This window comes from Suillus fuscotomentosus (genome assembly GCF_016647785.1).
Source record: "Suillus fuscotomentosus strain FC203 chromosome Unknown F5891scaffold_191, whole genome shotgun sequence".
In the NCBI taxonomy this organism is placed as follows: domain Eukaryota; kingdom Fungi; phylum Basidiomycota; class Agaricomycetes; order Boletales; family Suillaceae; genus Suillus; species Suillus fuscotomentosus.
The window spans coordinates 1-12,028 of record NW_024539703.1 but is presented as its reverse complement, the minus strand read 5'-3'; the positions used below and the strand labels follow the sequence as shown (position 1 = coordinate 12,028).

The following is a 12,028-nucleotide window of genomic DNA, read 5'->3' as shown; positions in this document are numbered from 1 at the left end:
AGTTGTTGAGTGGGCCTGCTGAGCAGGCCCACTCACAAACGAACACGGTGAGTCGACGACGAACAAACGGACCATAATGCCATTGACGGAACGGACAGAAACGAACGGACAAACAGAACGAACGCCGGATCAGAACGAACGGATGAAATGGACGAACGGATCCAACGAATGGGAAGCGGGGGAAGCGGGGGAAGCGGGTAATTAAACGGGGGGGATATTTGGAATTCGTTAGTGCGAGAATGGGAGCTGGGAGGGGGAGCCAATCAGAACAGGGTAACCGGTGCGCGACTCAAAGAATCTGTGCGCGACTCACCGAAAAAAAACGTTACTGCTGCAGGTAGTTAATCCTCAGCCACTCCTCACCATTGCGAGAGACAATCCGGTCGCGGGGAGTGGTTGGGTCAGTGACGAAACCCTTGAACAGTCGAAAAAGCACCATGTTATCCGACTCGTGAACCTCAGTGCGTGAAATCAGCAGCTTCGAAAATGCTTCGGTCTCGAGCAGGTCCGTCTCTCCTGGTCCCTGCATGAAGACGTGCTCGTAGACGCGCTGGACCGTCGACAGGAACACGTGAGGGTGGAATGTTCGGCCCTCAGAGAAGATTCCTCGTGGCTGAGGCCAGGGAGGCAGTTCCTCGCCGGCAGCCTTGGAGGACTGCTTGACACCATCTGCGCAATACCCCTTCTTGTGGTTGAGGGGCGAGTTCTCGGGTCCTGGATACATAATTGTTTGACAGCGGGAGCATGTCTGTGCCTTTCGAGCCTTGAAAATAAAATGATGGTTGATGTGTCAGCGCAAACGATGTGCAAACGACCAGATGCAAGTGACTGACCTTTCTGCCTGGCTCTTCCTTCACAAGTGGGACAACGGAACAATGACGGCGCCAAAATGACTCACTGTTTTTGCGTGCTGTTTACCCAATGTTAAAGTAGTTTGGGGTGTTTGCAAACGGACTCACAGGTATAGTCATTCTTGGTGATTTTGCTCATCAGCTTCGGCTCGATGTCACCCAGCGCACGTAGGAGGGCTTGTGGGTTCTTCTGGACGACTGACTGGCCCTTTTTCTTGATGAGACGGCGGTTGTACTCTTCTGTCGCCAGCACCCAGCGCTTCGAAGTCATTTGATATGACAGCCATTTGAACTCAGCCCGCATTTCCATAAATAGATAGAACTCGTCCGAATTTTGGAAGGTGAGCGAGCGAGGATCAATACCCGTGGAAATGGAGAACAGGCACTGAGACCGGGTCTGGCCTGCCGCGATAGCCATCGAGTTATTGATGCCAGTGCTGCCAAGCACTGGGCAATCCTGTGAAGAATTCGGGAGGGAGTTTTCGCGTGTAACGCTGGTCGGGTGTGATGGGACATACCTCTGTGGTAGCCCCAGGAATCACCTGGCAATCCTGTGAAAGAATTCGGGAGGGAGTTTTCGCGTGTAACGCTGGTCAGGTGTGATTGCACATACCTCTTGGTCGGGTGTGATAGCAGTGCTGGCAACCACTGGGCGATCCTGTGAGAATTCGGGAGGGAGTTTTCGCGTGTAACGCTGGTCGGGTGTTGATTGCACATACCTCTGCAGTAGCCCCAGGAATCACTGGGTGATCGCTGGTGACTCCAGTGCTGGGGGTGATTGCATTGCTAATCCCAGCGCTGGGGGTAATTGTGTTGCTAATCCCAGCGCTGGAGCAATCCTGTGAGGATTAGGGAGGAAGTTTTCGCATGTAACGCTGGTCGGGTGTGATGGGACATACCTCTGTGGTAGCCCCAGGAATCACCTGGCAATCCTGTGAGAATTCAGGAGGGAGTTTTCGTGTGTAACGCTGGTCGGGTGTGATAGCACATACCTCTTGGTCGGGTGTGATAGCAGTGCTGGCAACCACTGGGCGATCCTGCGAGAATTCGGGAGGGAGCTTTCATGTGCTGCACCGTTGATGGTCTTGCACAGAAGGAAAGTACGCATCGAGTCGTCCAGTACCTGGGGCCATGCTAGGAACTTCTGTGCTGGGCAATGCTAAGGTTCGTAGTTTTTTGATGGTGCCGCCGCTGGCATCCCCTTCATCGTCCGAGTCCAACGAGATGCAGACAGCCTTTCTCTTTGGTGCTGAAGGTTTCTGCACAAAAAAAAATGAGATATGGGGGGGTTGAATGGAGGTGTTGTTACTTACCATTGGTCTTGAAGTTTCAGCTGGGAGCGTAAGAAGGGCGGGGTCGATTTGCCACTCGTTGATGATGACATTCCGACTGGCAAGAAACGCAAGGTCGACTTCCTCACCTGTGGTGGAGTCAACAGACGAATCAAAGGAGTCAAGTAGGCCCTTCTCAATGTTCTCCTCCTTGATCAAAAGACCACCGAATGTTGCTACATGATCTGACATAACTAACCCAAAAGTCTCGCCTGAGTCGATGTCACCAAGCTCAGGAAGAAGCTGCAGCTGAGAGTCAGTAGTTTTTTGCTGGAGCGTGTTGTGAAGCCTCGCTATGTAGTCACAGAGTCGGAGGTGATGTGAACCGTTGGCGAACTTGAGGAATGGCGTGAGTTCGGGCCTGCTGAAAGCCACTCGCACGTTGCGACGGAGGACAAAATCATGGCCGAGGGCAGCGAGCATCGTCACACCGCTTGGCTGTGCTCGCTGAAGGGAATTCCACCCTTTGTGGGATCCCTCAATGCGACTCCCATCAGCTCTGATGCCTTGGACGCTGCGCTCGAGGCACCCTCTGCGGACATGTTTCAACTGTTCTTGGTGAACCTGAGCCATTATTGTCAGTAGCGATCGATTACAGTGGTACTTAGCGAAAAATGAAACTTACTTTCTGCGCTGCAGCTGACCAAACACCTTTGTCTGCCCATTTGCTGAATGCCACCATAAGCCTCCGTTCCTGCTCTGCTCGGTCCCAGTATCGCGCAGGCTGACCTTTCTCGGCATGCGTCTTGAGAATGGCGCCTGTGATGTCAGCAGCGACAGCGCCTCGATAAGGACTTTTGCTCGATTGGAGCATGACAGCGATGTATCTTCAAGTGCACATTGAGTAAGTAGACACTAAGTAGAAGTAGATGCATGGCATTCACCTCGCACTAAAGTGCCAAACATCGAGCTTTGAATCTGTCTCCGGCATTGCAGAGGTCACTGCATTTCGAACTTGGCAGCAATTATCAGCGACCATCATCTTTGGCTGGGGGACGTTTAGAATGTCGTGGCGGTGCTTAAGACCTTGAAGGAGTTCAGTTATCTCTGCGTTCGTGCGCGTCTGGCAAAAGCGCTACATATGGAACAAATATGTCAGTGAAAAGCTTAGGTGAGTCATTGTCGAAACTCACCCATGAAATGATCTGATTGTCCTCATTCAAAACACTCAATATCCCGCCTTTCAGCTCCCTAGACTTCTGGCGGTCCTTGTCGGTAAGTGTGGCCTTACTTGCTGCTTTGAACGTGTTGTCGAGTGAGCCGCATATGGCTGCCAGGTTAGAGAATTAGGTTCGTTGGTCACACGAGTCTTTCTGTAAACTAACCTGATAAAGTCTTCAGGTATTCTCCACTCTCCTTTTGCCTTGTGCGTGCGCAGAAGTCTAGGAAGACTTCTGTGATAATCTCACCCGAAATCGATTTGTCAGCATATGCAAGCGGGTCGCTGGCGCTCAAGAATGCCTGGAGTGTCTTCACAGCGCTCTTACTACCAGAGAAATAGTCGGTAAGTCTGCTATTTGCATTGCAGGTGGGCTGTATCTGAAACACTTCAAGGTATTCAAGCATTCGCCGCTTGTGTTCCAACAGGTGGAGCTCTTTGCAGCACACTGAATACGGTAAGAGTGTCTTTCTAAAAAGAAAGACTGCATGCACTCACGTCTGACTCTTTCTTCCAGCCCTGCAGAGGTTGTTGACGGGCGCATCTCCACCAGCAAGTCGAAGAGATCACGCGTTAGGGCACAGCGATAGAAAAAGATTGGGATGTTGCCTGTTCGTTTGGTGAGTGGATGCTCCTGACATCTAATGCACGAAACTCACGAGGAATCTGCCAGTGCTCCCATGAACTCCAGTATGCAGCACTCGTCGTTGCAAAACAGTAGCCCTCCAAGTTGGCTGGTTGATGCGCTTGGACATCTTCGGCATCTCCAGGTATGTTCTTGTCGGTTGCCTTCTTCATCTTTGTTGATTCCTTGCATGTATTGCATCGGAGTTGGGCGCCGAGTGCTGTCTCTTCGCAGATAAGACCATGGAGTTCGCGCGGCCCCGTGCTTGTCCACCCTTCCCAGGTGGTCTCCTTGTCAGAGCCACATCGAGGACAGGTGGCAAGCTGTGGGTAGTAGAACGGGTGAATGACATTGAAGGGTTTGATGTACTGTGTTACTGGCTCTATGTCTTGATGTCCGAGTCCCGAGCGCTTTTGAATATGTATGTAAGACGGGGGCACGAATCGAGGCCCGAGCAATGGGATATTGAGGCCTAACTTATGTGTAGGCTCGATTTTCTTTGATCGAGGTCGACTCTTTTCCCATAGGCACTGCACGTATTCGACGACCTCGGCCTCCCACCTCAACTGAAACTCTGGACGTGGGTGGGTCTTATGGTTACGGGACTCTTTCCATATGCTGACTCGTTTCTCGACCTGTGTTTAATCCGTCATTCGACGAGTCAATGACAACGTCTCTGACGGCCAAAAGAAAAACTTACGTTTACAGTCCAGCTTTTCTCAAAGGCACTTTTATCGATAGGCGAGACGGCTGCCAAGTTTTTGAGGAGGTTGAGGACTACTTTAGGCTCGAATATTGACATGTCCTGCGAAGGTGTAGTACTGGTGGAGGTGGAGCCACAGACGTGTTTTAGGGGGTTCTGAGTCCTCTTTGACCTTTGACAACTACCACACTATAATGTCTTGACGTGATCCCCGCTATACATATATTTTCTGCACGCGAGCTACTGCCGTTGAAAGAATATTGTCTGAACTTCTGATTGGTGGGTTGAAATTCCGAATTCACCACATCGTTATTGGAGTGCACACCGATCGCGTAAAATTCAGGGAAATACTAATTACTAGTTACACAGTAGTTCAATACTCAATGGCCCCGCACATCCATATTCCCTCCTGCAAGTCTACTGCAGGGAGAGCTAACACACATACTAGCACACATACAAATGCAGAGAAAGCGCTTGATGTGTTCACCGGCAGCTACGACACTGTCAGAGTTCGGCCGGACATCCAGATTCATCCCACAGACATTGCGCGCTTCGTGCAAGTCGGATTCGACGACCAGATCAACTCCTTTGCGACCCGCTCGGGCTTTCAGCCCACCGTTATTCAAGACATCTACAAAAATGTGAGTAGCTACAAAGACACACAGAAGGTGGTGAGGACCATGCGCATTGCTGCCATGGAGTCAGCTAGAGTCGAGATCCAACAATTGAGGGATCAGAGGCTGCGAGAAGATTCAGATTCGGAGGACTTGTACGAGAGGCCAGAGAAGGCCAAGGGCAAGACGGAACCCAAAGAGGAAGAAGATTCAGACTCGGAGGACTTGTACGAGAGGCCAAAGAAGACTAAGGCCGAGACGGAACCTAAAGAGGAAGAGAACGATTGAATTGGCGAGTAGCGAGTAAGCGGTGTTTGTAAAGCTATCATTTAACTATTCAATGTCAGTATGTACCGCAAATACAAAAGATAAAACCGAGTTCAGAATTTCTCACCTTGGGGATATGGCCTTTAGAATGATAGGACTCGGGCCGATGGCTGCTCTTCGTCGAAACGTTGTGGACATTTTGTAAAGCTATCCATGTAACTAACTATTCAATGTCACCAGTCAGTATGTTACCGTAAATACAAAAAATAAACCGAGTTCAGAGTTTCTCACCTTGGAGATATGGCCTTTAGAACGGGCCAATGGCTGCTCTCCGTCGAAACGTTGAGTCTGACTCCCTGAGTTAACCGAGGACGATCATTCTCATAGGACGCAGGACGCCAGACGCCAGACTCCCTGGGATCGTTTTCCGGCTTCGGAAGTCGGACCCCCTGCGAACCCTTGGAATCTTTTCGGCTCGCCTGCGGCGAGCTCCACCCTTGCCATGACCAATTTTTCGGACTCCCGGGTCCAGGAACTCTATCCGAAGGCATTTTTGAGTCTGGACAGACAGACCTTACAGGGAGCTAGATCGAGTTTGATCATATAAATATCCAATTTTTGTGCCAACAAGGATGTGGTGTATAGTCTAATTACATGTTGTCTAATCGCTGCTTGAGAGCGTCTGCAATTCCATTCAAATATTTCAGTCGCACTGCTGCGACTTTGGTTTCCTGCCAGTTCTTTTGAGCTACAAATTTTGTGACTGCGCTCACAACTTCACTAATTTTGTCTGTGACCACAAGTGTCAGTACCTGCCAAACGTTCACAAATGACAAAACTCACTATCATTGTCCTCTTCTAAGGTGCGAATTCGCTCGATGTCCCCAGCTTCAATCTCCTCTCGAACTTCCATGATTTCGCTAATGAGTTCTATATCCTCTAATGGATCTGCTTCTTCAGTCATGAGGCCATTCCGCTGCAAAATATATTCTATACGATGCAAGGGTGACGACAGTGCTTTGTACGCAGCGTTCACCGTATTCGACACGTGAAGTGCAATATCTCGTTGGAACTGCTGAATAAATTTTTGCTAGTACTGTACGTAGAATCACTCACATCACTCTTAGTTGCCCATGCGTCTGGGTGCGAAACTCTCTGTGCTTCGATGAAACGGCGTTTAAGGAGTGCAGCATCCACCACGAACGGGTTAGGCTCATAAGGAAGACCCAGTATATCGTGGTATGATATTGAGTCGTGGATCCTTGCAATATAATTGCAGTTTGGACAGGCAGGCAACGCAGTTGGAAGAATAGTCCCACATGATGGACACGTCCTGGTTAATGAAGTGACCACGGAATGCCGTGAGGAAGATGAATCAGCTTTGTCGGTGAATGCTCTTGCATAATATCCGTTCGACAACGCCAACGGTCGATGAGTTGCTTGAGCAGCAGCGACCGCACGGACAAGGAAAAGACGGAACATTCGGATGAGGGTTACTTGTTTACTAAGCTAAGAGATGAATAGCATGGAGCATGGAAATTTCCTTTTGGAACAATTTCGTCATTGTTTATATATATAGGACTTATAAGTACTACTAGAACACCAGCACCACGTGCAGCGTGAAGGATATCACACTGAGTACTTGCTAGTAGGCGAGCCTTCGGACAACTTGATCATCACTCGTCCTCACAATGTCGAGCAGTACTAGCGCTACCGCTGAGCTCCAAATCCAGGACTTGTGCTCGCCGGCCGGGCCTCAGTGGCCTGCTCCTCCTCAGGCAATATTAACGCTCGATGATCCTTCAGCCGCAGAACCAGCACGTCGTCGGTTGGCTCCAAAGACTCGTTTAAGTATATTTTCTTTCCTTCCAAACCTTTTCTCCTGTTGCCGCTCTAGGCATCACAAACCACAACCAGCGGATTCAGAAGCTGAGGCAGACAGCTCAAACAAGTCCATAGAACAACTACCGGCCCTCGAACAAACCAACGATAATACTACCATAATCACTTTGGACATCTCAGGTATCTCAGATATCCCTGGCATTAATAAGGACGATTATCGTTGGGCTGTTGTATATGAAAATCAAAGAGGGTATGTATATCATTCACCTCCTTATGTGTGGCAGACTGTAACTATCATCCCAAGCCTCACCGTACTCTCGTCCCCGTATTATTCACCCCTATCACTGCTTCCTATCGATCCTCCACAATTCACTACCCCGTCCGATTCTTTGAAACAATCCCGACAACCCAATATCTCTCTTTCCAATTATCCCCTGCCCGATGGCACTTGGCGCTGGGTTTCCAGAACATGGATGATTGACATGCGCACAGACTCAGGAGAAGTTCAATACGACGGTTTTGAGTACAACTGGTTTTTCCGGGAGAAACACTGGCACGCAGAGATTGGCAAACTAAGCACTGGTGCCTGGGTACGGAGAAGACGATGGGTAAGATTGATGATGCGTCCGGCACAGCATGCAATAGCGCACTCGGAGGGAAGTCTAAGTCCTTCCACTAGCAAGAGCAGGCTGTCTGACCAGCCTTTGGATACAAGCTTTGTTTCTCTCGCTTACCCTCAATCAGAGATCACGCTTGACAAGCTCGCTCGCTCGGTCAACCTGGAATGGGAAGGAAGTGAACAAGACTGGGTGCGCTGTCATCGACTGATGCGAAGGCTCGGTCGGGATGGTCGCAAACTTGAACTCTGGCGCATGTGGCTTTCGCCATACCTCTCTGATGTTTCCGATAACCATCCGGGGGACAAAGGGAAGCTTCCTGAATCTAAATTTTCTCTACCGATGAGGTTGGAAAATGATGGCTCGGACATCCAAACTCCACCTCTAGAATACTTGGGAGCACTTCTCCAGAGCCACGTATGCATTTCCATTGACAAGTGTATCATCGTTTGATATCACTTTTATAGGGAGATGCAGTACTCCGGTTGTTTGTCTTCCCAGATTCAAGAGCCCAGTTCATCGATCTTGTCAAACGTGCCGGTCTGGCTCATGAATTAGTGCGAAGTCTTGGAGACGGGTTCTCTTCCACCGAGGTTGACTTCTGGAGCTACTCGAAGGGCTTAGGCAAAGTATTCGATAAGGATGATTAAACAGAATCGAGTTGGGTCGGGGCCAAGGACTAGAAGGAAGAGCTCTCTGATGAGGATGTCGTGGTAAATTATATTGAGGTTGTTACAGAGTTACCCGCGAGAGTGGCGTGACTTCCACGGAGATCACCATACAGATCATATCGTTATGCTAATCGTAATATATGTAAATACTGTACAGCAGTGAAGTTGCATGTGAGTGCAACACCCGTCGTTTTCAAACCCGAGTCCTTCTACAGCGCTTTCATGTCAGCGCCGTCTCCTCGGGTCATTGAGCCTACTGAACCAGATTCGGATCATAGTAAGACACCATGGAGAAATATCAATCCGAAGAATCTCTGGTCAGATGACCCAAGTCATCCGGTGAAGGTCGCCCTTCGTACATATTCTCTCAGCCTATCTCTCTCTCTTGGTCCTGCACTACTTCCAGTTGCTCTTACCCTCGTCAATCGTTCATCCAGTCTGGAAACTCGTTTGGGTTCATTCAGGCGCGTGTTGAGGCGCGAAGTGGGCCTTACAGGATTTCCGTTCGCCATCACAGTAGCCATTTGTGGTGGAATTGCATTGAGGCACCTCTTGGAAGCGATACGTGTCCACAATGTCGATAAACAAGACGATCCAGAAGTTCGACAACAGCCAGTGATGGCTTCCACATTCCAACGACGCGCAACAGCCCTATCGCTTGCAGCTCAGGCATGCTCAGGCATGTCCAACTCAACGCCCTCTCAGAAAGCGTTCCTGTCAAATATCTTGTCCTCGACAATCGCGCTGTTCTTGCTCCAAAGGACTCGACTATCCAAAGCAGGGTCGCGTCAACCATTCTCAACCGTTGGATTAACGCTCCTCTTTTTCTGTCGTGCAACCGACGCAATCATGCAGCATTTCTTGTTCGTGCCATCAGCCCGGAGAGCTGACCTATTCAACATTTCTGCAAATCGATCGAAGCCAGTTGGACCATCTACTGATTTACTACTGCCTGCTGAAGGCGATGGGAAAACCAAGAAATATCATCGAAGTATAGCTGTATGGCTGGATGCCGTTGTATTTTGGGCCTGCAGTGCTAGGTGCGTGATATGTAGCATTCTTTATGTCAACATATATATATTCAAACCTTTGTGCAACATCAGAATCATGTGGTGTTTCTTCTACCAGCCACATAGGTGCTTAGCAATAAAACAAAATAGATTGATGTCTAAATCCATTTTTTACAGACTTCCCCCTTCTTACGTGAAATGGTTAGATATCATTCAATCATTATGTCGGGAAGCTCTCGCTCATCGTTTTATGATCAATCACTTATCAGGATATCATCCCTAGCCAACCTAGACAAACGGCTCTTGGACGCCTTGCGTGTTATGCGTTCTAAAGAATGGGTCTATGGGCACAGTTCCTCCCATTCTCACCTCTTGATGTCTTATGCCAAGGACCGCGGATACCCTTCATCTTGGGGCAATCCACATGTCTTGCCTGCATGTGGTACAGGTGCAGATATGGTCTGGAAGGCGCTTGGCGTGCCTGGCCGGGGTGGTGTGGGCGGATTGCCCTGCGAGCTCCTGCATTCCCGTGTTACAATGCGGTGGGGTCTCGACAACAGCTGTTTAGCAAATGTTGGCGTGAGATTTTCCTTGGCGTTCATTGAGGCTATGGCTCTATACCTGCCTGTAAGTGTATGGCCTGGAGTGCACTGCATTGCACCGCTAATCGTCTTTGAAGGTTCACTTTCTCCCTCTCCTTTTTACTCGCCCTAGCTCCATCTTCCAGCGTCATCGCGCCATTCCCGCTCTCCTGGCTGCGATCCGCAGTGCGACATTCCTCTCCACTTTCCTGTCGTCATATTTCTTCGCTGCCTGTCTCACACGTACCTTAGTGCTGGCAAAGCTGTTTCCATGGATCCCTCATGACGTGTGGGATGGGCCATACGGTAGTATTCTCGTGGGATCACTCACGTGCGGTTGGAGTATACTCATTGAAAACACGCGGAGAAGGGGAGAGATGGCGTTATATGTGTTGCCCAGAGCCGTTAAAGCATTTTTACCGGCCAAGTGGACTGCAGGTAATCATGCTGGTGCGAGGCTAGCTGAGCGGTTAGTATTCTTAAAGAGCATTTTCCTTGTGATGCTGATGGAATGCAACAGAATCGTATTTGTTCTGTCGCTGGCTTCACTGCTCACTCTTGCAGTCCATGAACCAGAATCTCTGAGAGGTCTGTCGCGATGGACCCTAGCTTTTGTCATGAAAGGGTCAAATGCTGAGTTCTGGAAGAAACGTAAAGAACAGATTGAGACTTGTCCTCAGACGCCTATCTCTCCGTCCTCCAACTCAATCTCCACGCAAAGCGTCGATCGTTTGTAAGACGTTCCACAATACCAACTTAATCCGCGGCAATTCGACTCTGGGACAGGAGTATTTTGGGAGATTTTGCTACCGATCTTCGATCTAGATCATGCCCTTTTTCCCGCGTACTTTACGATCTTCGCCCAGATATACTCCTGATTACCCCATAAAAACATTTCCAGTCAATATCCTTACGCATCTCCGATTATCTCACTTACATTTTGCTAACTAGCCGCTCCAAAGGTGTAACATGTGATCGTAGAATGAGCAACTCCCGATCAATGTTTCCCCATCTACACCTGGAGGGGCAAATGACCAGTCTACGCCGTATGCTAGCGACCTATGATCATCAAACCGCTTCACAACTTCCCACGTTGCATGTTCTCCGTTGTGGGCCCTCGCCACCTTGAAACCGTCGTGCATACTTGCAACGAGGAGATCCTCCTTACGACTGGGCGACGGATGCCACTTGACACGCCACGCACCCCCTCCGACATCTCCTTGAACGAGCGGTACCAGCGGCTTCCGAGTGTCAAAAATACAAACGCTATTATCGTAGCTGTGCGCGATTTCAAAAGCCGTGATGTTGATAGCAAAGAAAAATTACGCACCTTCCGACGGCTATGAGATATTCGATGTGTGGATGGCTCTGAATAGTTGTGACACCTGCGTTAAATCTTCGAGGGTATGAGAAACAAACAGAACATGTGGAGATAATTACATGCCGCTTATTTGTAAAGATGGGCTGGATAAAATTCTGTCGGACATCCCAGCCCTTCATGGTTAGGTCGTCTCCACCCGAATAAATGATGGATGTATCCCAATAGTTCCAAGCAGCAATCCAAGGTTCGTAATCGTGCGCGCGCCACCGGTTGACAATAGTCAAGTTGCCAGTTGAATCAGGATTCAGAACGCACAGTGATCCATTTGACAAGGAAACTACCAGAGAACCGTGATTGCTGTCTCAGAATCCTGGGTCAGAATTGCCTGCAGTCTCTTGAGCTAGCGTACTTCGTGGGGTATCTTCGGGTAGACCAG

General features: G+C 49.4%; 3 protein-coding genes across 3 annotated transcripts; 1 reads left to right on the top strand and 2 right to left on the bottom strand.

Annotated features, from left to right (window-relative positions):
• Window positions 1-325: 325 nt before the first annotated feature.
• F5891DRAFT_966573 (uncharacterized protein) lies at window positions 326-3,011 on the bottom strand (the record flags this gene model as incomplete). Its single annotated transcript, XM_041376239.1, has 6 exons — window positions 326-763; window positions 834-910; window positions 960-1,345; window positions 1,498-1,611; window positions 1,926-2,746; window positions 2,808-3,011. Coding segments are annotated over 6 exons (2,040 nt in total), but the record flags the coding sequence as incomplete, so codon positions are not given.
• Window positions 3,012-3,173: 162 nt separating this feature from the next.
• Window positions 3,174-4,535, bottom strand: F5891DRAFT_889381 (uncharacterized protein; the record flags this gene model as incomplete). Its single annotated transcript, XM_041373260.1, has 6 exons — window positions 3,174-3,245; window positions 3,316-3,452; window positions 3,508-3,632; window positions 3,729-3,777; window positions 3,840-3,950; window positions 4,001-4,535. Coding segments are annotated over 6 exons (1,029 nt in total), but the record flags the coding sequence as incomplete, so codon positions are not given.
• A 517-nt stretch (window positions 4,536-5,052) lies between these two features.
• On the top strand, window positions 5,053-5,571 carry F5891DRAFT_1199504 (uncharacterized protein; the record flags this gene model as incomplete). Its single annotated transcript, XM_041368770.1, has 1 exon — window positions 5,053-5,571. One exon carries the CDS (start codon window positions 5,053-5,055, stop codon window positions 5,569-5,571), a length of 519 nt encoding a protein of 172 aa, XP_041216985.1.
• Window positions 5,572-12,028: the final 6,457 nt, after the last annotated feature.